At 40.2% G+C, this 26,664-nt stretch overlaps 1 protein-coding gene across 1 annotated transcript in view; it reads left to right on the forward strand.

Moving 5' to 3' along the window:
* FAM13A (family with sequence similarity 13 member A) overlaps positions 1-26,664 on the forward strand; it is a 234,200-nt gene that overhangs the window by 53,588 nt on the left and 153,948 nt on the right. Inside the window, exons 3-4 of the mRNA XM_063458640.1 lie at positions 12,160-12,340; positions 20,562-20,712. Coding sequence (XP_063314710.1) covers positions 12,160-12,340; positions 20,562-20,712 — 332 coding nt within the window. The remainder of the gene's footprint in view (positions 1-12,159; positions 12,341-20,561; positions 20,713-26,664) is intronic.

Raw genomic sequence — 26,664 nt, forward strand, 5'->3', positions numbered from 1 at the left:
TATATCCTAGTTAGGTGGATCAGTGGGTCAATATCCTGCTCATTCTTGGCATACAGCTTGATGTCATCCATGCAGAGTAGGTGGCTGATGGTAGCTCCACTCTTGAACCTGTATTCATATCCACTCTTCTTGATGATCTGGCTAAGGGGGTTGAGGCCTATGCAGAAAAGCATTGGAGATAGCGCATCACCTTGGGATATGCCGCATTTGATGTTCACTTGAGTTATTGTCCTGGAATTGGCTTCTAGAGTTGTTTTCCATTTGCCCATTGAGCTCTTGATGAAGGCTCTTATTGTCTTGCTGACCTCGTAGAGAGCCAAGCATTCCAGTAGCCATGTGTGTGGCATTGTGTCATTAGATTTCTTGTTGTCAATTCAGGCCATGCACAGATTGGTCCTTCTGCTCTTAGAATCCCTTGTGACTGCTTGGTCTACCAGTAGTTGGTGTTCTGATCCTCTGGTGTTGTTTCAAATCCCCTTCAGAGTATTGCTCATATATTGACTCCTATGCCCTTGGATCTTTGAGACTACGATGCCTGACAGGAGTTTCCATGATGTGGGGTGGCAGGTTATTGGTCAATAGTTTCATGGTGTTTTTTCCATTCTGAGGGTCCTTCATGATCTGTATTGTTCTGCCCTGTTTTAGCCAGTCAGGGTGAGAGCCTGTTGCTAGTAGCTGGTTCATCTATGCTGCTAAGCGTTCATGCAGCAACTTATTTATCCAGTAGTTGTGGATCATGTCAGGTCCTGGGTCTGACCAACTCTTCATGTGTGTTGCTCTCTTTTGGATATCTTCAACTGTGATGGTGACTGGTTTGTGTTCTGGCAGCATGCAGTGGTCTGCTTTTAGGTCTAGTAGCCACTGGGCCTCTGTGTTATGAGATGCTTCTTTCTCCCAAATATTCTTCCAGTACTGTTCAGTCTCAGCTCTGGGTGGGTCCTGTGAGGAGATGTGGTGGTTATCCTTTAGCTGTGCATACACCTTGGATGGTTCTTTGGTAAAGAGTGCATTGCTTCTCTTAGCCTCTGCTTCTCTGGTGTATCTGCTTACTAACTTCCTTCCGTGTTGTCTTTATCTTGGCTTCCAGTCGTAGTCTCTATGGTGGGCATTGCTTCTCTTTGGGCCTGATCTTGTAGTCAAGTAGTTGGAGGACCACTAATGCTGTGGCATATATGAGCCTGTTGGTCGTTGTGATGGTGCAGGTTGGGAATGTGGACAATGCTTCATTAACTGCAGCTAGCATGCTGTCTGGTGGTAGCTTTCCAGTCATCTTCGGTAGTCTTGTCCGCTGGTCAATGACTGCTAGTTTTTCTAGGATCATTTCCCTTATATCTGTTGTTATGCCATCTTGGTGTATGGATTCAGGTTGGCAATTCTCTGGTGCAGGTAAGAATGTGGGTATGGGGATTTCTTCCTCCTCATGGTGCATGATTGATTTCTCTTAAAATTGTATTCCTACATTTACGTCGGCTATTACACTATGTTTTACAGAACACTTGCTTGGAGCTGAGACTGAGATACTAACTAGATAACTTCTCAATAGTTTTATGTGTAAATCATTTTCTTTGTCCCTTTGGTCATAAATATTTTATATAGTGTTTTTGCATTACAGACCTAGAAAATGTGTTTCTGCTAGCAACCCTTACTCGGTTTGAACCTATGATTTGATGTGTGGAACTTAGTGTTTCTTACCTGTAACCAAGACTTTTCCATTTATTTTCTCGGTTATCAAATACTTCTTTGTAGTGGTTACGGACTCTGCGGTGCTGTTAATATGAGCATTCTAGTTGCCCTTCTGTCGTCTCCGTTGTCTAAATTTTTATGTTACAATAGAGATTATTTTTGTTTAAAGTATCACTTTAACCCCTTAACGACGAGTGACGGACGAGGTCCGTCACTCAGGGGAAACCCTTAACGACGAGTGACGGACCTCGTCCGTCACCCGTTAAAATTAACCTCAGATCGCCGCAATCGCGGCGATCGCGGGGTTAATGGTGCTCCGATCTGCCTCTGTATTAGAGGCAGACCGTGAGCACCAACTTGCGCTGTCCCAGCACATGTGCTCGCTCTGACAGCATGTTAGAGCGAGCACATGTGCTGTGTATACTTACCTTCCGCCTCCCTGCTCTTCCGGGTTCACTGTGAAGTGCAGGGAGACGGATCTTCACTGATCCTGCCCCCTGTAAAAAAAAATAAAGTTAAATTAAAATCCTACCCCCCTTTACCTTGTTTAATAAAAAATTAACCCCTTCCCTGTCAATTGATCATTGACTACAGTGATCAATTGGCAGGGATTACATTTTACTATGATTTGATCTTTTTTTTGTAACCTCTGAGGGTTAATTATTATTTATTTTTTTTAACCCTCAGGGGTTAAATTTATTTTATTAATTAATTTAAATATTTTAAAATGATAAATTTAGCTAGCTGGGGAGGGTGGACGTTAGTGGGGAATTGAGGGATTTAGTGTTAGGCTAACTAGGGGTTCACGTTAAAAAAAGTTTTAAAATAAGTTTTAAAAAGTTAAAAAATTAAGTTAAAAAAAGTTTTAATAGCGTTTAAGTAAAAAAATAAAAAAAAACCTTTACCCAGTCCAAATAAAAATTAACCCCTTCCCTGCCAGTCGATCACTGCCTACAGCGATCAAAATACAGATCACAGTATTATACTGCGATCTAATTTTTTTTTTTTTTTTTTTTTTCATCATTGTGATAAGTTTTACTGTTTTAAGCTCTCATATTTGAGTTCAGCAATGTCTCCAGAGTATAACAATAACCCCCATGTACAGGTTTTATGGTGTTTTGAAAAGGTACAGTGTCAATATAGGGCTTGCCCAATTCAGTTTGCAAGATTTGTTTGCTGGGTCTGTGTTGCCTTTTGAGACCATATGGTAGCCCAGGAATGTGTAATAACCCCATGGAATAACCCAGGGTATTTCATGTGGGGTATTTAGAGTCTTTTGTAGTAGCCACTTAGTCACAAACGCTGGCCAAAGTTAGCGTTTTCGTTTTTTATAAAATAAATTTATATTTATATTATATATATATATATATATATATATATTTATATATATATATATACACACACATAGGGATCTAATTTTTTTTAACCCCTGACGATTAACTTTTATTTATTTTTTAACCCTCAGGGGTTCAATTTATTTAATTAACTAATTTAAATATTGTATAATTAAAGATTTTGCCAGCTGGGGTGGGTGGGAGTTATGGGAAAATTGGGAATTTACTGTTAGTGCTGCTTACTGCTAGTTAGGGGTTAACGGTAAAAAAAAGCTTAGAAAAATGTTAAATCTGTAAAAAAAAGTTTTAAGAAAGTTTAGGAAACTTTAAAAAAATTAATAAGCAAAACAAAAGTTTAAAAAATAGTTCTAAAAAGTAAAAAAAGTTCTAAAAAGTAAAAAAATACATTTAAAAATGCTCATTACCACTACACCTGGAACAAACTAGAGAAAAAATGATCCCACGCCAAGGTTCAAAATATGCCTTTTGAATTACCCCAGGGTGTATTCTTCAATAAATAGTATGTGTTTGTGGGGAAGTTTCAATAACCAACCATCTAAACTACTCCAAATTGGAACATGGACACAGCGTAAAACTTCAAAGTTAGAAAAACTGTGCAAACTCACTTTGTGTGTCAAAAAGGCAAAAAAAACGCTTATTACCACTACACCTGGTACAAGCTAGCGGAAAAATTATCCCACGCTAAGGTTCAAAATATGCCTTTTGAAATACCCTGGCATGTCTTCTTTAAGAAATGGTATGGCTGTATGGGGTATTTGGATTATATAGCCTGGTAAAATACTCTAAAATGGGATATGGGCACAGCGTAAAAATTTAAAGTTTGAAAAAAAATGGAATGGCTGTGTCCCAAATGTGCCCCTCCTATGTCCACATATACCTGGCAAAGGTACATACTGGGGTATTTTTGTACTCAGCAGACATAGCTGAGCAACACATGAAGTATTATACAGTGGTAGTACACATAAGGTTTGCAAAATATACTGTGCAAACTCACTTTGTGTGTCAAAAAGGCAGAAAAAACGCTTATTACCACTACACTTGGTACAAGCTAGCGGAAAAATGATCCCATGCTAAGGTTCAAAATATGCCTTTTGAAATACCCTGGGGTGTCTACTTTAAGAAATGGTAGGCCTTTGTGGGGTAGTTTGAATTTAAAACCTGCGAAGATGCTTGGAAATTGCACATAGGCCCTAGTGTCAAAATTCAAAGTTCGGTAAAAACTGATATGGCTTGGTCTTTTATAATAAATAAGCATTTATATATATATTACATCAAATTAAAGCCCTTTCTGACCTTTAAAAATCGGTATATAATATGCGTTGGTGCAATAAATTGGTAAAATGTAAATTGCAGTTGAATGCAAACAGCACAAAATGCCGTTGTCATTAAGTGAAAGACAAGCTTCTGAAGCTCTGTCCTTAAGGGGTTAAACAAAACAAACAAAAAAATACATCATTATATAACATCTAAAGTGCCCATGCCGAATGTGGATCATTTAAAAAAAAAAACATTTTTAAGTGTAGTTTATAATAATGTCAGCTGTGTCAGCTGTGCTTTTAGTTGCATATGGTGGGCGCACTACATCAAACAGTTTAAAGAACCCCCTCCACTTTCCTGCTCAGAACAAACCAGGAGGCCAATTACAAAATAATCCAACGAGTGAAGGGGATTCAGGTACAGTTGTGTTGTTTGTGTTTGCTGTTGATCTAAAAGAAGGCAAAAAAGTGCTTCCAATTTTGCAACAAACTAGAAAAAAAAGTCTTTCTTGACCCCAGAATGACAGTCCGTTATCTCCCTGGATCAATAACCCACTAATGAGAAATATATGGAATGAAAAATCCAGGCATTGTTCACCTATTTAATTCAGCCATTTTTGCAGGATTTTCACAATTCGGCCAAAATCCAGTATCTAGTGAATAATCCTGTTTGTTTTTAATTTATTACATTATGCAGCAGAAATATGATGGAGCCTGTGGAAAACCTCTATATTGTTTTCTTTTAAACCTCCAGCAGAGGGCAGCAAAAACGTGTATTTACTAAATCCTGCATTTGTAGCATGGTGTTAGGCTTGAAATATTTTCCAGCAATCCACTGAATTTAGTATCATTAAACCAAACTACAGATTGACTCAGTGTGTCCCCATATCAAAGCTTTTTTACCTCCATTTGAATTCAGTCTTACTGACCCAAATTATCTCCAGACTGGAAGCAAATGAACAAGAAACAGAAGTTATTTTTATTATTATTATTATTTCCATTTATATAGCGCCACAGATTCCATAGCGCCTTATGATATAATGAGAGGGGGGTGGGGGGTGGGGGGGGGAGGGGGATTTAACTATAAATAGGACAATTACAAGAAAACTTACAGGAATGATAGTTTGAAGAGCGACCTGCTCAAACGAGCTTACAGTCTGTAGGTTAGTTAATATATTCTAAGTCAAATCGCAAGTAAAATTGCCCGCAGTGTTAATATGCAATGCTACCATAACTTAATCTCTATGAAGTATTGATGGTGGCAGGAGTGCATGGGGCCATATTATCTTCTGGGGTTAAACCGGTTTTCACCGGCTGCCAAAGCTAAACTTCATGGTCTCTATGGTGGTTGCAGAAGGAGTCAGGAGACAACATTAGGGCTAAACTGTTCAAAAATTGCTTAAACCCCTATAGATAACAAGGTGAGATACATTGTGTTTGGGAGCTAGGGTGACCTAGAATGTTGCTTTAAATAAACAAATAACTTTGCAATCGCTACCGAACAACCAGGAATCCCAGAACCCCAAAATGACAATTGTTATCTGGTCAAATACCTCATCCACCATTTTTTTGTTTCACACCGTGGGCAGCAACATGATGATTAATGCTTCAATCAATCTGTAATGTCTAAAATGCCTTTGTCTATGGCAGTCCTAATACAAGAATGTGTGACCACTTGTGGGTGACAGAATATTCTGTGAATGACCAATGGCATTTTATTGTGTTGAGGAGGCCTTGACCAATCTACAAGAGATTGTCATCAACACAGGTGTTCTTCCCACAACAAGGTTTACTGCAAGAAATTCTTCCTTTCACAAGTGGGTGGTATGTTAGAAGTATTTTGAACCCCATACCTGTAGAACTGCAAGCAGAAATACATCCACATATGATGTATCTGAGGTGGAAGCACTTTGGTCTTTAATGGCTGTCTTGCCACGAGCCATCACGTTCTGTGTAGTTGTAAGTAGTTAAGAGCTGAGTACTTGGATAGAACCACCGCCACTAAAATAGATGCCAAAATTTCATTGACCGTTTCTCAGAATCAAACTATAATCTGGTACTTTAATAGGCTCAGCTATAAATGTAATCATGTGTTTAGTGGACCTGGATTTGCTTGACACAGTTGTGATAGCGTAAACTGGAAGACTTGAACTAATCTTCTGAGTACTTAGGAGTATATGGTGTGGTTTTTCATTCATGTGCTGTGTATTGGAAGGTGAATTCTCTTGTAGGGTGTCTTGGTAGTTCAGGGAACAAGTTTATGGGCTAAGGGTGGCTACTAAGCCTTTCACAGCCTCTGTGAGTTTTGAAAGGTATAAATAATTAATCATTCGGTAACATCTGTAGGATGCGAGTGTCAGAGCGAGCACAAAACTTTTGAGGTCTTTTATTGCATTTAATTTTCAGTTTATAGTGTGTAATGTGTGGTAAAATGATTTTTTAAAAATTATGAGATGTGCACCTATAAATGTTTTTCATATGTATTAAATCCTCATGGTCTGCTGCTTTTGCAAGTTTTTACATGCCAGGAAATATCTGTGATTTCTCTTCCAGTGCTATCAATGGGAGTGAAGCATGTATCCCATTGCTCTCTCCTTCCTAGAGGCGTATAGGACAGTGGTTCCCTAAACTTTTCAGGTTCAAGCGCCCTTAATATTTCAATATTTTTCCAAGTTACCCCAAGTCAAAATTTCTAGGTTGTATATCTGTACAGCACTGCATCATTTACTGGCGCTATAGTGTAATGTAGTGTTGGTGTTTGAAGTACAGTGTTGGTGTTTGAAAGGGGTGCTTGTATATCGTTTTAGTGTTTTAATACAGAAGTGTGTTTGTATATAATGTTTGCATTTGAATGTGGATGTACATTTGTGTGAAATATTTTTGTTTGAATCAAAGGGCGTGCTTGTATATCCTTTTGGAGTTTGAATGCAGGGGTATGTGCGTATGTAATATTTGTGTTAGATTGCAAGAGTGTGTTTGTATGTTTTGCTGGTGTATGACTGCTTGGATGTATGCACATACATACATATATACATACTAACACAGATATACATGCACATTAACACATAGATACATATAAATACACTGACACATACACTCAAATTTATATAGACACCGATACATGCACACACATAGATACACACTGACACATGCATACATCACTACACACAATACACACACGCACCCCCTGACACATGCACACACCATGACACAGATACACACACCATAACACACAGATGCACATCCTGACACACAGACACACACACTGCCATAGAAGCACACTGACATACATACACACACACAGATGCACACCGTGACACACACACACACACACAGTCATACACACATACCCGCCTCCCGGAAGGGCAAGGAGATGAAGCCATGCCACGCGGGTCCGAGTGGAACAGGTAAGATATCGTCACAGTCTGTGTCCTCTCCCTCCTGCGCTGTGTCAGTGCACAAAGCTGGGAGGTAGTGACAGGTTTAAAGGACTGCGGCACCCGACCGGACCCCTGTTCCGCACAGTTATGTTTCCAGATGCTATAATCATAGCACCGGAGTAACATTCTGTGGCACCCCTGTGTGCCCTTCGCAACACCCCAGGGTGCAGCGGCACGCATTTTGGTATAGGATATAAACATCCAATACTAGAACAGTACAAAAGTCATAGTCGTGAGGATTTCATTAATGAAAGGCAATGAATGAATCTACTTGTGTAGGTTGATAGAAGCCTAAAGACTTGTACAGCTTTCCCATAGAGAGCTGTAAATCTCTCATACATTTTTGGCAGACGTAGACAAGAATGTGATGCTGTGTTGCAAGTTGTTTTCATTTTCATAGTACAAATATGCTTATTATGAGCCATAAATATGAACTATGCAAATATGGTTCAGAAAAATTGTGCCTCTAAAAATGTTGATGTAATTGTGCCTGGATGTTCCCATACCTAACATTTACATTGACAAAGAAAAGGAGAAACATGCTACACTTAGGGGTGTAGGTGGGGGTCTTTTTCTGCGAAATTTCATTTTACATACTAATAACAATGTATGGAAATAAAATGTTATTTAGAACAAGAACAATGTATCTTATTTACACAGACTGATTTCTGAACACATTTATTGTAATTTAAAGACACATCTCTGTGAATATTATAGCTGTGGAGCCAGGGCCGGTGCAAGGATTTTTGGGTACAAAGGCAAAGATGATTTTGGCGCCCCCCCAGAAAAAGCTTCTTCACTTGTGTGCCTTTTACCTTTTGTTTCTGATCCCCTTTTTAAAATGTCCTACCCTCTCTAGTGTATCTTATCTCCTATTTTCCCCATTGTGTGTCTTACACCTCCCTTGTGTATCTCTTCCAAACCCCCCCGTTTGTGTCTTACTTCTCCCAGCCCTCTTGTGTGTATCCTTCTCTCCCAGCCCTTTGTATCTTTTACTCTTTCCAGCTCCTTTGTGTGTTTCTGTTTCACCCCAGCCCCTCTATTTCCCTCCAGCCAGTCTGTGTCTTTTTTTCCTCTTCTCCAGCCCCTCTGTGTCTTTTTCACCCCCAGCCCCTTTGTATTTCTACCCCCAGGCCCTTTTGTTTGTCACTTTCTATGTGCATCTTTCTCACCGACAGGCTCATTTCTCCCCTCTCATGTCCCTCTGTGTGTCTTTCTCCCCACTCAGGCCCCGCTGTGTGCTACTCTCCCCTTTATGTCCCTTAGTGTTCTACTCCCCTCCCCTTCCTGTCCATTAGTGGTTCTCTACCCTGTCCCTTAGTGTTCCTCTCCCCTCACTCCCCTCACTCCCCTGTCCCTTAGTGTTTCTCTCCCCTTCCCTGTCCCTTAGTGTACTATGAGCTTCAGTTTCCTGTTCCTGGACGGACTAACAGAAAGTGCTCTCTTATTGAGCACTTCCTGATAGTTCAGCCGGGTACAGTAAACAGATCCTCCTGTACCGCGGTCCGGTCCGCTCGGCCACGCTACACTGAGTGACTGGCAGGAGGGAGCGCTGTGTGCCCACCTTCTGCTGGTCACTCTAATATTTCACCCCCCCACCCCCGGGCGCTTGTGCCGCCTTATGGACGTGCTGGCCCTGTGTGGAGCTCAGAAAACAGGGACATTAGGATAGAAAAGAGAGGCAGATGAATTCTTGTCTAAAATAGGCCCTCCTAAATAGGGTCACTTGGGAGGTATGTGTTGGGTTTGTGAGAATGTTTACTTTGTACATGTATCAGAATACAGGTTAGATAGTAGAAAAAATGTCCAGGCACTCCAAGCTTGACATAGACCCAATTTTGGATTGAAATGTTGCAATGCTCCTTTTGTTCTAATAAATGTGCCTGAAGCTATTTCTACTATCTATATTTCCGTTTGTTTGAATTGTGCTGGCCCATGGTCTGCTTTAGCACCCATAGCTTGTTGTGGATTCAGTGTGATTTTTACTTGGTATATTAGAATACAGGTTAGAACAGATACCCAGCGCTAAGAAATATATATATATATATTTTTTTTAAATAGAGATTGTTCAAATAATGCTCACAGCTTGTTGCTTGTGTAGGATCTTATTAAAGCCTGGAATACACCTACCTTAAATATAACCTCAGTAAAACAACATGAATTTTATAACTATTGCTATTGCAGCCCATTCACTAGTAGCATGCACCCCCATACCACTGGTGGATCTAGGGGGGGTGGGGGGGGAGGTCCAAGGGGCAATTGCTTCCCCCTGCACCAGCTCTGCAATGTGCCTTTAAAGACCGGAGGGGAGATCAGAGATCAGTGATCCCCCTCCCCGGACCGCAGGCATCGTGCGGGCAGCCGGCAGGGGAGAGAGGACCCGGGAGCTCAGCCTGCAGCTCCTCCGGGTCCTTCTTTTGCGAGCACGGAGCATTGTTGCGGTTACCACGGCAATGCTCCGGATCTCGCAAGAGTGAACTCTAGCGCTGGAGTTGCGGGCTAGAGTTCACTCTCACCACTGGGACCACCAGGGATTCCCCACAGACCACCAGGGATCGAGAAATATAAATGTATTTATTTTAATTTTTTTTATAAAAAAGCCTCCCTCTTCACCACACATTCACACACACATACACTGCCCCCCATTCCCCCATACACATACATTTCCCCACACACATACACTGCCCCCATGCAAACACACTGCCCCCCCACACACACACACTGCCCCCACATAAACACACACTTCCCCCACATACACATACACTTCACCCACACACACATACACTGCCCCCCCATGCACACACTGCCCCCACACACACATACTGCCCACACACACATACACTGCCCCACACACACATACACTGCCCCCCCCCCACACACACATACACTGCCCACACATACACAGCCCCCATACACACATACACAGCCCCCCATACACACACATACACTGCCCCCATACACACATACACTGCCCCCAAACACACACATACACTGCCCCCCTTGCACATGCTGCCCCCACACATACCCTGCCCCACACACACATACACTGCCCACCCATACACACAATGCCCCCCACAAACACATAGCCCCCCTTACACACATTGCCCCATACACACATTATCCCCCCATACACACATTGACCCACACACCCTACAAATTGACACACTACACAGCCCACACACACACACACTGAACCTTTCACACACACTGCACCCCTCATACACACCACTGCTCCTATGCACTACTACAGCCCCATATCCCAGCAGACCCCAGGTAGGTTATCAAACTCTTCTTAAACGGTTTGACTAATTACTCTGGGAGGGGGTCCCGGCACTCCTGGCACCATAACCACTACACAGAGCTGTAGTGGTTATTGTGCATGGATTATTTATTTAAATAATCTACAAGTGCCCCTCCCGAGATCAGGCTCTGGATCCGCCCCTGCCCCATACACACAGTTTATTTTAACATTTGAATGTTGTGGCTGACTAGCATGCTCTAGCCAGCTGAGCCACCAAGGGTTATTTAACTATATGTCCACTGACTGCTAGCCCTGCCACCAAGCCTTATAGACATTCATTAAATAAACAAACAAAAATCAGATTTTTACCTGAACCTAATAGATAGGAAAAATATTACTAAGAAACTGACCAAAAAGAACCACAAATTCTTTCCATGCACATTTCTACTTTTCAATGTACCGTATTATGTTTTAGCAAATCATTGTAGGTAGTAGATTTTTTATTCCCATGGGTATACGGAGCAGAATGTTGCAAGAATATGTAGGAAACAAAACACAATTAAAGGTGCTCCACTCTCATATTTTGAAGGGACCACATCTATAGGGTTATTTAGTAATATAATAGTTTTCAGAAACTTAAAATGAATTCTAAGTGAATTACAAATATAAGGTCAAAGTATTCAAGCTGGATGCGTAGCTTACTTGGAGAATTTTTCATGTTTTGCTATGTTGGGTGAAATTTGTAATTTACTTTGTATTTTTGACAATTCTCACTTCAGGAAATAACTAGTGATGTCGGGGCAGGGTGGGGCGACATTATCATATATGTGACATGACGTTGTTAACCTTTTGCATGAAGGATGGCATTTATTGCCTCTTATGAAGATAAAATGAACTGTCAGTAGAGTTTATTGGGGTGAGGGATAAGGACGTGACAGCTCTGCTTTACCATGTACTTCCAACAGATCTACATTCCTTGGATGGGGTGATTCCTAAAGCATTTTCTCTCAAGCATCACCTTAAACATACATTTAGGAAACAAAATGTAATTGCATGTGTGGCATTTTGCAGTGATTAAATCTTTGATACTATTAATACCCTGACTATTATGTATTTTAGTCTGTCTTGGATCCTAGTCCTGATTGTTTGTTGTATTAAAGCATCTGTGTTTGTTCTGTCTCCAGACCATGGAAGTGACTCACACAGGGAAAGCAACTTTAAGGAACTCTTAAAAGAATTACCGGACACCCACTACAGCCTGCTGAAGTATCTCTGCCACTTTCTAACGCAGGTGGTTGAGCACCAAGCAGAGAACCGAATGAATGTTTACAATCTTGCCACTGTGTTTGGACCGAGTTGTTTCCAGTAAGTTCTATATTCCATACATGTAGCTTTTTGAAATGGTTAGATGGCAGGTAAATATGAATAGCAAATACATACACTATATTAAAGAAATAGAACTGTATACACAGGTACTTGTCCACCTTAAAAAGATTTTACAAAGCACTAACCCTGGATCTCTGTGTTTGTATTTCGCTTTTTTAGACAACTATACACCGTAAAAAGTTGTAGCTTTTATCACATATTTTTCGTGTTGGACTTTTATTTTTTTTTATTTTTTTTTACTTCCTTTACTAATGGCTCATTTCCAAACTTGTTGCTTAGTAGCTGTAGTAAGCCATCACTTCTTACAACAGCCGGTGGTCAGTTGCGACTACTAATTACCAGCCACTCGCAAATTATCCCATTGCTGGTAAAGCATAGAAGCACATAGCAACCACAACATGGTGGGAAAAATGCTCATCCTGTACATATGTACTTCACCCTGTGATTGGCTTTAGCAGGAAATAGCAACAAATCTCCTTTGTGATTACTTGGTCTTCCAACTAATCGATGGAACATGTGGAAGATGATGTCCATCTTTTTCCTTGCCGTGACACTTGAAGGCAGACATCACAGGATAGTTGGAGGGTGTTGCTGCAATGTTTCAAATTCTCCCTGAGATCATCTCAACAATGGTGCTTATATTGTGGCTGCTGCAAACTTACTGAAGGGGAAGCACAGGTGGACCAATATCTGCTGCACTGGGCTCGTTAAAGAATACAGACATTGAAAGAGCTCTTGGAGCTGCAAAATGTCTTGTTAATTTTTTTATTTTTATTTTATGGGGAATAAGCTGATGTGAATGTCTTTACACCATGTTAAGTATTGAGGGTTAGGTAGCAGCAGATGCTACGCAGTGGTGACAGGGATGAAAACCATTCAGAAACTATTTGCAAAGTACCAGTTAGCCACTCCTGTAGACAACAATGGGAACCGTTAGCTACTACTTAGCAACTGGGTTTAAGTAGTAGTGGCTGGTAGCTCCCAGTCACTTCTGGTGGAATGTTATTGTCGGTAAACAGCTGCTGCTCTATAGAACATCTCTTGAAGTTGGGACAGACACTTTAGCCAGTAGCAGCTAGTTAGTAAAAAGTAACAACAATATTGGAAAAAAGTCTGGAATTGTCAGGAGTATCCAGGGGATTTCACATTTCAAGACATAACCGAGTTGAAATCCAGTTTGTCTCCTTTGGTCTAAATTTTGCTATTCCCAGATATGTGTGGTTTATTAAACAACCTGTTCATTTCTGACCATTGATCCTGATACTGAGCCACACAATTTATGGGTAAGCACTAGTTGTGTGACAGCTTCAAGTTTGTCCAGTTTTCCCTTTTTTGGTTTTGTCTTATCTTTTTTTATTTTTTTTATATCTTTTATTGACCATTTTTGATACAATACAGTAAGCAAGCATACATTAGGTAGAAGCATATCAATGTTAGTAATGTTTGAATTATGATCCTACACCATTATTTACAGGGGGCAGATGCATAGCATCCCAATTTTCCGTGTTCTATGACATGACTGTCCAACCTTAGGTAATCCGTGGGCCGCATTAAAAAAGTAAATTTATCCAAGGGCCGCATGCAAAGATATAAATTTATTATACCTTATAGTATTTGTTAATAAAGGGTATTACCTTTTTTATGAATAAATACTTTGGTGACAAATTTAAGCATGTTTTGTTTGTTTGAGTACATGTGTGTATTTGTTTCTAGTGTTGGCATTGTTTGTATGTACGGTTGCTATTTGAAAGCAGTGGCGTATTTGTGTGTATTATTTGTGTTTGAATGTGTGTGTATGTAGAGTTGGTGTTTGATTGCTTTGATGTATGCATATACACTGCCCCGCACATACACACTGAAGCACACACAGACTCATACACACAACGCACGCACACTGATACATATTGATTTACACACACACAGATACACACTGACTCGTACACACAGATATACACTAACACACATAGATACAAACTGACTCATACACACAGATACATAAACACACTGACACCCACAGATACAAACAGACACACACTGACACAGACAAACATATATATCACATACATAAATGAAACACAGATATAATGCATATACAGACATATACACACAGATAATGCATACATACACACAAATATTATATATAAACACACAGATCACACATATACACACACATAACGCATACACACAAAGATCACAATTTACATATTTTTTTTGCCACCCCTGCTTCTATACCCTTTTGGTGCAGGGGGGTAGCTTCCATGGGGTCCAACGGCATCTAACTGGGTCTGGTGGGAGTCGCATCTAGACTCCAGGCTTTCCCTTCTCTCTGATCCTCCCCCCTCTCTCTTCTGCGCGGGGGGGAGTGCACTTCCTCATGGAACTACAGCTTCTCACAGAACGGGGGACCTGGTCTTGCTGTTAAATGGCCGCATCACCTAACCAGGCTCCTGATCAAAGATGGCTAATCCCAGAGCAAGCAGCATACGGCCTATGGCCTGTGTTTTGGACACCCCAGCTCTATGAGATTTAGCATCCATCTTGCCATGTAGGTTTCTTCTCATTAGATAGAAGTAAACCTCAAATTGACAAGTAACAGTAGAGGAGATTAGGAATACACAGAAATAGTCAAACTATCCCTATGTTTTTTTTTTTAAATATCTTGTGTAAAGATGTCAAACTGCCCCTATGTTTGAGGAGACATAAAACATTTTAATGTCACTTATGCTCGTGCCTCACTAAGATCTTTTTCACCACCTTACATTTGTAAAGGCGTGTTTTGTTCAGTTTACCTGTACACTCACCTGCCAATCTTTCCACTCCTGTCACAGAGTTTGAATATCATAAAGACAATGGGTTTACCGTCATGCTGGTTCAGGTGCTGAAGCATCCCTTTTATTCTAGTTCATAAACTGAGATGATGTGCCGAATTGTAGTGAATTGAAAACTGAAGCTTGGGTATTTTTTAGTAATTTAGTTTTCAGTTATCTACAATTCAGTGTTTTATTGAATGCACACTGAGAGCTGAAAGTTATCAATTCACAGTAAACTAACAATTCACTGCCATAATTTGCATAACAGAAATAGTGTACGTAGCCCTCCTGTTATTGCTGGACTGCATCTCTTATTACACTCAGACATCCAAACACTGATTATAATGTTGAAATCCAAAAATGTGCATGCGCAGAATTGACATTAGCCAGTCTGGAATGAGAGTTAGACCTCCTGCAGCAAAGTGTTTGACATTCTGAAAGAGTCTCATGCTGAAATGCTGCACCAGTAGTAGAACCACTGCAGCCAATGCAGCTGCAACAGGGCCCAGGGTGCTAGGGGGCCCAGCACAGTGCTGGAAGTTTCACTACTGATTAATGCTATTGCTGGCAATGGGCCCTTTATGCTTGCCATCTTGACTATTCTGCTGCAGTGCACAGAAGTGGTTGTTCGGTCTGGGGCCCTTGCCTCCTTCTGTTTCTCCGAGAAAGAAGCAGGCGCAAGGCCAACCAACTAGGCCAAAATAAGGTCTGAAGAGTGACTATTTGCCTTGGAGGAGGCTTCCACGTTCCCACAACTCCACCTGCCACAGGAAATTGTGCCCCACTGTCTACAGCACAAACGGGGCTCTTCTATAACTTAATACAGCCTTTTAAGGCTGAGCAAACAGGATCCAGCGATCCAGTGACCAGAGGAAAGAGGAGGAGCCAGAGCTCGGCAGAGAGGAGATAGTAATTGGAGTCAGTGTGGGTCTGTGTATCTGTCTGTGTGTCAGTTTGTGCATGTGTGTATCTGTATGTGTCAGTGTGTGTATCTGTCTGTGTGTCAATGTATCCACGTGTATGTGTATCTGTTTATCGGCATGTTCTCAGTGTCTGTAGCTGTGTATCTGCATGTGTATAAGAGTGTTTCTGTGTATCTCTGTGTGTTTCTGCATGTGTCAGTGTCTGTCTCTGTATTTATGTGTCAGTGTATCTGTTAGTTTGTGTGTATATGTATGTGTGTCAGTGTGTCTGTATATCTTCATGTGTGTGTGTATCTGTGTACCTGTATATCTGCACGTGTGTCAATGTGAGTATCTCTGTATCTGCATTTGTGTCAGTGTGTGTTTGTATATCTGCATGTGTGTCAGTGATTGTATCACAGTGTGTGTGTGTGTTTGGCAATATATATGTAAATGTGCATACATCTCCGCATTCAAACACCAATACACAAATACACCCCATCCATCCAAACATCAACACTACATACAAACACAGCTCTCTATTTAAACACTATCATTGAATATAAACACACCCCCTGCATTCAAAAACCAAAACTACAACCAATTTTCTATTGCTATATTGTATTCTTCAAATAGCTTTTCATTTGTTTTTATATATTATTTTGATATCTTTCTGACTTCACCTAAGTTAATCCATCCAATACCCCACCCCACCCCATCCCAGTCTTTATCAGAATATAATTACAAGGAAAAAATAGTAGTATAAGAATATAAAAAAAGGAAAATATTAACAGTGCTTTTTGGTACATGACCAATTTAACAGAGAACAGATTACTTGAAATTGTTATTGCATTGCACACGTAACCATACACTCAAACACACCCTGGCTCACAGCCAATGCATTTTGCAGTGCCAGTAAATAGACAATACAATTTAAATGGATGTTTTGTATAAACACCAAATGGGTTATGCTATAAATGGGAAAATGGTATTGAGAGGTTTGTTGATGTGCTTATATACTTTAATAATATTGTTTTCATTGTGCATAGACCTGAAGGTTTGCTTTTTTGTTTTGGGTTTGGGTTTTTGTGTTTGTTTTTTTACAAAATGCATTTGAGTTCTGTTGTTAGAATGAAAATAAAAGCCATTAAAAGTAAATTCTATCTATTCAGAGTAGGAATCCCAGCGGTGCAGTGAAAACCGCTCCGCTCGTAAGATACGTACGTAGGTTGGTTTGTAAACAGTATGTTTTGTTCATTACATTTTCAATTGTGTTGAGATAAAAACTAAACTGACAACATTTTAAAAAGTGATTCATTGGGAAAAAAAAAAAGTTAAATGTTTGTGAATAGGAAGATAGAAAGCTTGACCATTTTTTTTTTAATTGATCACATTTGACTATTGAATGATGCAGTGGCATAGTAGGAGGGGGCTGTGGTACAAGTGACTAGTGAAAGGGGGATCCTGGTGCCATGTTGGTACAGCCCCTCCATACACTGATACTGGTTTTAGCATGGCCAGATGATATCACAGTAGTGGCTGTGCAAGTTCTCTGCGCAGTCTCTTAGTGAAATCCCCCAGCTTGGTGACTATGGGATGTAAGTGGAAGGGACTGGAACATGACTTATCAAATCCCACCTCTATTCCTTCATCGAGAGACCAGGCAGTGAAACATGCATTGCCTCAGCCACAGTCATGTTTTCCCACACCTCAGGTCATGGTTATTGGAGGTTTGGGGAGCCATGCAAGGATTAGGGGGTGGATAGAAAGACATGTAAGGAGATAGGAGATGAGAGAGACACATTTAAGTGGTTGATTGGAAGGACAAGGGGATAAGAGGGAAGGAGACAATGAGGAGATTGAGAGGAAGACCAAGGTGGGAAAAATATGTCGACAGACACATATAGTGTAGTGAAGAGGCACAAATGGGAAGAGATGAGGTAGTATGTGCAAGTGGAGACTGATGGGGTAAGAGACACCAGTGGGAGAGATATAGAGGGGGGGGGAGGGGAGAAGGGAAAATGCACAAGTAGGTCGATGTATAGACCAAAAAAATTTTCAAGAATAAAAAAATTCATTCAGAATAACTTGCAGTTGCAACACAAACATATCCACCTGCATCCACGCATACTACACACGAAATAACGACGTTCCAACACACAGACACAATACATATTACAAGCGCTGCAGCATACCACCCAACATGTTAAATTGACAAACCGGACCACTTTAACCCCTTAAGGACACGTGACATGTGATGATTCCCTTTTATTCCAGAAGTTTGGTCCTTAAGGGGTTAATTTTAGGGGTGGGCGTATGACCAGGGGCAGAACTGTTTTGAGAGATTTCAGGTTCTTTTGAACAAGAAAAATGCAACCAACTGATTTCTAAACACATTCATTGTGGTTTAAAGACACATTACTATGAGGGTTATTACTGTGGAGGTCTGTTATATACTCAGACACAGCAACAATATGAAGCTCCTAGACAATAGAATAAAAAAAGAGGCAAACATGGATTTAGGCCCAAAATAGAGACTATCCCTCCTAAATGGAATGTATACTACAGCAAACTTTCACTGAATACTAAATGATGTACATATACATGGGCATCCACAGGGAAAGGGGGGCGGGGGGCAAGGGGAGGCACTTGCCCGCCCCTGGATTTTTCAGCTTGTTCTGCTAATTTTCGTGTGAGATTGAAAATGAACTGCAATACCGGCGCCGGCCAGTAGGTGGCTGTGTATGGAGAGAGACAGGAATAGGAAGCTGCATCTTATCCCTGCTTCTCTCTGACTGAATCCGCAGGGAAGCAACACATACAGCCAGAGAGAGCCTACAGATCAGGGAAGTGAGGCATGGGGGGGAGAGAGAGGCTTCAGATCAGGGAAGTGAGGCATGGGGGGGGGAGGGGAGAGAGAGCCTACAGATCAGGGAAGTGTGGCATGGGGGTCAGGGGGAGAGAGAGCCTACAGATCAGGGAAGTGAGGCATGGGGGTGGGGGGGGGAGAGAGAGCCTACAGATCAGGGAAGTGAGGCACATGGGGGCAGAGATAGCCTACAGAAAAAAAGACTGTGTCAAATGAAGGAAAAGGAAATTGGAGCAGGAAGGACAAGTGAAGTGAACCCTCCACTTTATTCTGGACACCACATCATAAGGCTTTTGTATCTGGGCCTTCTCATCTCCCCAGGTAAAAAAAAAATATCAGTGTTAATGTGTTCACTTTTATTTACTGAGTGTCAGGAAGCATAGAGGGCCGCTGGGGAGGGGTTTCGCGGATTGGCTAGAGCGGTCAGCTGGCACTCTAAGCCAATCAGTTGCCCCTTATTCATAAAAAAATAAAACATGAACCGGGAACTAGCAATTGGCTTAGAGCGTCAACTGACCACTCTAGCCAATCTGTAGCACCCATGCCTGACGTCAATCTGCACTTTCTGACACTCCGTTTCAGAAGCCGAATACCACTGGAGCTGGAAGAAGCCTTTGGGGTTAAACCATTTGAGAGGGGTTTAACCCCTTAAAGGAAAGAAAGCACTCAGGGGCTTCCTGGCATCATAGCATTTTCATTTAGATGAAGTTGTTATGGTGACCAGAATGTTCTTTTAATTTGCTTAAAGGAACAACTATAGTGTCAGGAATACAAACATGTATTCCTGACACCATAGTTGTGAAAACGCTTTTCACCCTGGCTTTATGTGATAATGACTATGCTCCTCCCCTTCATGACACTGTCAAAAAGGGACCAAGCATGGATGTCATTACAATTTCCAACATTCGCATCCACCCCAATGCTAATTACCCTAGGTTGATAAATTATTACATATTTATTTATTTAGAAAATATTTTACCAGGAAAGATACATTGAGATTTCTCTCGTTTTCAAGTATGTCCTGGGTCCACAAATCATTGCATTGTTACATTAGGGTGCAATAAAATACAAAACCAATATTAATACACAATAAATACAAAATGTAACATAGAACAGGTAGGAAATATATAATCAACCATGACAGGTGCATTCTGTTTTGAGGTATGTAGAGAGGGATCTCTTAAAGGACTTTAGACTTAGGGAAGATTTTAAATTGTGCGGGAGGTCGTTCCACAATTGTGGTGCTCTGTAGGAGAAGGAGGCTCGGGCCGCTTTCTTTTTGTATGAGGTAGACTAAATAAAGTGTTGATACTGGATCGGAGGTTATATGAAGTGGGAACAGCTGGGGAAAGCATTTTGTTCAGGTAGGGTGGGAATTTCCCAGAAAAGTTTTTAAACACATATTACAGATTTAAAGTGTTTTGTAATTGGAAATTAAAATAAATAGGCAAAACTGTTTGTTTTTTCAGTATCAATAAATTAATTTTAATGTATGTATCTGTTGTGGAAGAATCTGGGTGTTATGTGTTTGATCGATGTGTGCTTTAAGTGATACGATTATGTGGTTGTTTGTAGGTGAAGCCTTTCTGCATAGCTTGACATATATATTTTCTTTGCAGTGTATCCCCTGGGTTTGACTGTATGAAGCAACAGGAGACATGCAACAACATTTTGGAAAGGATGCTCAAGGATTTTAATGTATTCTTTCAGTGTGAGCATACTGAGAAAGATGGGGTCTGTGAAGACACAGCAAAAATCATTACAGTCAAAGTAAGTGAAAGACCTCGGAGCCTTGTATTGTTCCTTTCTGCGTGCAGTGGAGTGCCGTCAGTATTATAAACCGTAATAAATCTAGCACTAAAGGGGAGATCATTACACTAGTGGAGAAAGGAAAGGAAAATTGAAAAATATATATTAGTAAGAGTTTTCAGTAATTAAAATATAGCTCATAGCTTGCATACAATGCATGGTACATGAAAAAATTACATTACAAAAACAAATGAGTCCAAATGTCACTAATGTCTTTAGTTACTTTTGTGACCCACATCTCAGACGAAGGCGCTTTAGCAGCGCCGAAACGCGCGTCCGGCAGGCTTTTCCTGTAGATTTTTAATCACACTGTTTGTTTGTTTGTTTTCTTCACTGGCATTATGGTGGGAGGATAGGTGTGGGTAATTCAATGAGGGTAGTACCCTCGTGCAGCTGAACCGTCTATCACGCTAACCGGCATTCAAGTAGTCTAGATAATTCAAGCTGTTATTGGATTCATAACGATTGTTACATGGATACTTTGTATAATATTTAGACACAGGATGCTCTCTTTCTAGCCTGAAACAGTAGCATTTAACCCCTTAAGGACACATGACATGTGTGACATGTCATGATTCCCTTTTATTCCAGAGGTTCCTTAAGGGGTTAAGGGTAGACAGTTTTAGTACTATTGATCTCACTATTGATCTAGTTTGACAATTACAGTGTTTTTAGCTGAGCCATTACAGAGATCAGCTATTCTACTTCACCTATAGCTACAATCTAGGCTGCCGTAGAGAGCATCGATAGGGTTTAGTCCCTCTATATTAAGTATATCCATAAGGAGAACAGATCTAATATACCTATCACGTACATCCTGTAAATAATTGTTCCAAGAAGGTACATAGATGTATTTTCTGTGATATCGATAACTAGTTACCTTAGTAGCAATACAAGATTCATGACTATAAGTGTCTGTCACGTGGTATAGGTATCATTCGAGCAACCTATGACTCGACATCCTAATACTAATAATAAGAATAACAGTTACAAGTGGCTGTTACGCCCGGCTATTGTAGCAAAGATACGATTTTAGCGTGTCCTAAATTGTCTACGCGGGCTTTGTATAATTTAGGTTCAGTTGGTTTATTTATTTTCTGATTTTATATTCACTATTTTGTTGTCACCTATTATATATATTTTAATTTTCTCCTTAGAATGTAACTATATTTTAAATACATACAGATTCCCTAGGGACTCCCCTTCTTGTGCCCTCTGGGGTTTCTCTCCTAGGGGCTATTCGCTCTTTAGTTTTCACAAATCGTGAGGGTTGTCCCTACACACACAATCTAGCTCCCTATGAGGGAACTAGTTTCCTTTTTGACTTTGGTGAACCAGACATATTATCTTGATATTTATTGACAATTGAATTTTAGCAAAATAAATCCAAGTTGCAAAATTTAGGCAAAACAATCTATAGTGAATAACCATGTATAAAATACTGAAGAAGTATCTTGGGTGCTGCCAATGACCTTAATTTGAATATCATTCCCCTTTGTTATATTCCCTTTAATATTTCCATTACCACGTGACTTCCAATAGACTTGACATTTTACCTGTTACTTTAATCTAACTCTAATTTCCCAAACAGGCAGATCAGGCCTTTCTCATGCACACAGAAGAAGGTTTGTTAAGCCTACCTCAGGAGGATTGTTGTTGTTCAGCTGGCAAGCAGGGGCAATCATAAAACATTTTTACTAAACATGGAATGTGTATCACAAATGAAATGCAATAAAACTTGCACATTTCCAAATAAACATGCTACAACAAAAAGCATTGTACTGTGCTCCAAACCACAAGTAACTAAATAAATTGGTGTACAAAAATTCTAAATATGTATTGTAGTCCGGGGAATGTGGTCAGATTATACCACGATCACATTTGAATGCATTACTTACTTCTCCGTTCTCGGGTATTTACTGTGTGGATCCAGATCGCACAGAGCAGCATTAGTAGATTATCCTTGTAATTCCCTTTCTGAGCATGCATTCACTACTGTCTCTTTTAGGCATATTTGCTCTGGTGACAGAAATGATGTGGAATACCCTGACACTTATATGCCGATTTTTTTTGGGGGGTGGATTTTTTACATAATTTATGAAATCGCTCAGATTATTTAATGTGTTTTTTGGTGCCCTTTTTTATTTTTTATTTAAAAAATGTTTACATTTACATGTACAGCAGTGTGAAATTTGTTAGTGCTTTATAAATAATAATATGTAAGAGCAGAGGAGGACACATAAAATACATCATATTAGAGGTGTTATAGAATTACAATTTCTTCTGACAAAAGGGAATTCATTTTATCAACTGGTATATATGCCTCCATCACCCTCTAATTTTAATACCTTTAAAACAAAAAACAAATAAAGAAGAGAGAGGAAAAGACATACGCAATCGGTAAAGAAGCCAAAAATGAGAGCGTGAAAAAGAGAGGTTGAAAGAGTGGTGGGGAAGAGAAGGGGTACGGAAGAAAATCCCCTTCCGCAGGATCTACCAGAGGCATAAACAAGTGTTTTTAAGGATCCATGAAACGCTTTTTTATGCCACTTTTTACTATACACCATTTATTCAGCGACACCATCATTTTATAATGTTTCTGCCCTGTTTTCTGACAGAAAAGTGTTCTGTTTCACTTTTCTTTCCCACCACTCTAAATTTCGCAGTCTTCTGAAATTGATATTTCTTCGTAAACCTTGAGGGATGTCCTATAAAGAGAACCATCACTTTTAGAACATTTAATGAAAATTATCAAACTAATGATTTTAATTGTCATGTTTCAAAACACTTTGAATTCCCCCCAATGTGTTTTACACAGGGCTCAACAAATCCAGGAGCTAGGACGCCAAGATGACTCAGAAATGGGCCCTGGTCCATGAGAATGCTGGCTTCCATCCTTGGCACCTCTAGAAACTGTTTGAAAAAGCAAACAAACCCTCTTCCGCCCCCCCCCAAAAAAAGGCAAAAAAAAAAAAAGCAGCGTTCTTCTACAGGGACCGGAGGTTAAGGATGATGCTCTCTTACACTGATTTTATGTGTGATTACATTACATTAGTAGGAAGTGGGAACTGCTGTAGTTGTTGCAAGGTTTGTCCTGTGTGATCTATGGGCTCAACACTGGCTAGAGCTAGAAAAATGACTGTCATTGCAGTGTTCATTTCCTTAAATACACAAGCAATCTGTTATATATATATATATATATATAAAGACTGCATTCATTGACTGAGAGCACCTCAGCTAACGCTCCTATCTAGTGAGCTTAGACCTGCATGGCCCTGCTTAGCTTAGTAGAGCTAACCAAATTCTACTCCTAGAGAATCCCAGAACCTGGAGCTATTGCCACCGGTGTCTGTCAGAAACAGATAAGTTGTCAAGCCATTCTAAAATGCTTTGACAGATTACACTAGAAAAGATTACACCTAATCTCAGTCCCCCATATTCTTTATAAAAATGTAATGCTGACTTTTCACCCAGTCCCATGCTTCTCACAGAGAAGCATTGTGGACAAAACGTGTATGCACAGCAAGTGCCGAACTCCGTTAAAAATAATGTTTCTCTGCCAGGTGGAGGTCAGTTTCACCAATAAAATTAACAAATCTGTAAAAATATATGTATGGAAATTTAAGGAACAAAATCTCCCTTCCAATTAAATTTTTTTTGCTATATTTATAAAGTTCAACAGAATTGTACTGTGTGTGTTAATTAACAAGAACACACAAAAAGGACCAGATGCCAGTGGTTATCCTGCTCTATGGGGCTTACAGCCTGATGGCCTAGTAAGATAATTACACAGAAATTTAGGGCTAGATCAGATAGTTGAGGTAGGGGCAGACAGTACATGAAATTTGGAGCTTACTATCTGTTGCGGACATCATCCTTGTTTTCTTCATTTAAAAAACCTTTGAGCTAATGTCTTATTCACAGCTAATGTAATCACTTGATCAAAGATTGATTTGAAAACCCAAGTCCAGGCATGTTTTGCAGTCTGAAGACATACTGTTCTCAACATTATTTTTGGCAGTGTCATCCAGTCTTAAGAATGGTTAAAGATTATTACTAAACTGTTCAGATTTTAAACTCTTATGTGATGATGATCAAGCAAATGAAATATCTCCCAGCTGAGTCTGATGGATTTAAAAGTCCTTTGAATAATGGTACAATTTTTTACAATTACTAAAGGTAATGTGACTAGTTTAGATCATTTAAAAGTGAACTACTATAATCAGTGGCGGAACTAATGTAGAGAGGGCACTTGTGCAAGTGTGGCCAAGTGGTAAATTCCGATATCACATGCTCTAACATTTGCCCATCCTTGCAGGGTTGTATTTCTAAACAGTTTGTGTGTTTGAAGTAAGCATGTTTTTGTTTGGAGTATGTATGTGTGTGTGTGTGTGTGAATGTAGGGATATATTTGTTGTACCGTTGTCATTGGAATGCTGTGGTGAACTTTTATGCAATGTTTGCATTTGAATGCAGTGGCATGATTGTATGTAATGTTGGCTTTTAAATTCAGGTGTACTTTTGTTTGTAGAAAAACAATATAAATTAATACTTATCTCAAAAGATACAATGTGGCAGCCTCCCAGGTCACTACCCAGAAAAGATGACCTTTACACAGCAGAAATATAAGATAACAGAGAAGTTTGGGATACGGCTGCAAATCTACAACAAACAAAACACATACATAGTGTGATAAAGTTTAAAAAAAACAAATCGCATAAATGTAATGCACTCACAGGATTTCGTGAAAAATTAAGCTCTAGGGTGCCTCCCCGGATAGCAATGGGGGGGGGGCAAATTATCCCTTCTGTAGTTCACCGATGGATACACAATGCAGGACTCCAGAAATGATGAAAAAAATAGCAGCTTTATTAGTAAGGTGGAAAAAATACCACCAAACAATTAATAAAATAAAATATAAAATAAGATATAAAATGTCAAGAGGTCCTACGCGTTTCGTTCACTATATGTGAACTTCCTCAGGGACCATAAAGTAAAATAATCAGCACAGAATAGTGACAAACATAAAAAGCAGCCTAATTCCCCATCCCCTCAGTCCCAAATATATAGGGATACTCCCTGTGTCCATATTGGAATACATGGGCGTCTTCTTGTTTCTTACACTTCATTGGTCCGGTGGAAACTTCTCCTCAGCTGTTCAGAGGTATTTTTCCGTATTCAATTACAAAAAACCCGCGTTCGGATCCATGAAACCGGAACCGGAAGTGACGTCCATCACAGACTTCAGTGTTCCACCTTGCGTGTCACCGCTGAAGGTGATACAGCATCAGGGCAGTGCCCTCTGGTGGTCGCCAATGGAATAGTCCCATAATACAAAGTGTATCTATCTGAAAAATACAAGAATTACGGCAACAACCAGGGGTCAAGTCCTGGGGAATAAAGTGTGGGAACTCTCCCAAGATTCCCTCTCCCCCCAAAAAAAAATAATAAAATACACTCGTGTATTCGTGTATATACACACACGCGTGCACACACAGAGACACACATATACATATACGCCTGCACACACACACTCAGACACATGCACATACACACACATACATTCACAGAGACACACACACACATTCACAGACACATACATTCACAGACACATACACTCAGACACATACACTCAGACACACACACATGCACTCAGACACACACACAGACACACATACTCAGACATACACACTCACAGAACACATACATACACTCAGACACACACACTTACAGACACACACATACTCAGACACATACACTCACAGACATATTGCACATACACTCACAGACACTCACACTCAGACACACACAATCACACTCAGACACACACACTCAGACACACACATATTCACAGACACACATTCACAGACACACACACATTCACAGACACACACATGCATTCACAGACACACA

The sequence above is a fragment of the Pelobates fuscus genome, chromosome 6 (genome assembly GCF_036172605.1).
Source record: "Pelobates fuscus isolate aPelFus1 chromosome 6, aPelFus1.pri, whole genome shotgun sequence".
Taxonomy (NCBI): Eukaryota; Metazoa; Chordata; class Amphibia; order Anura; family Pelobatidae; genus Pelobates; species Pelobates fuscus.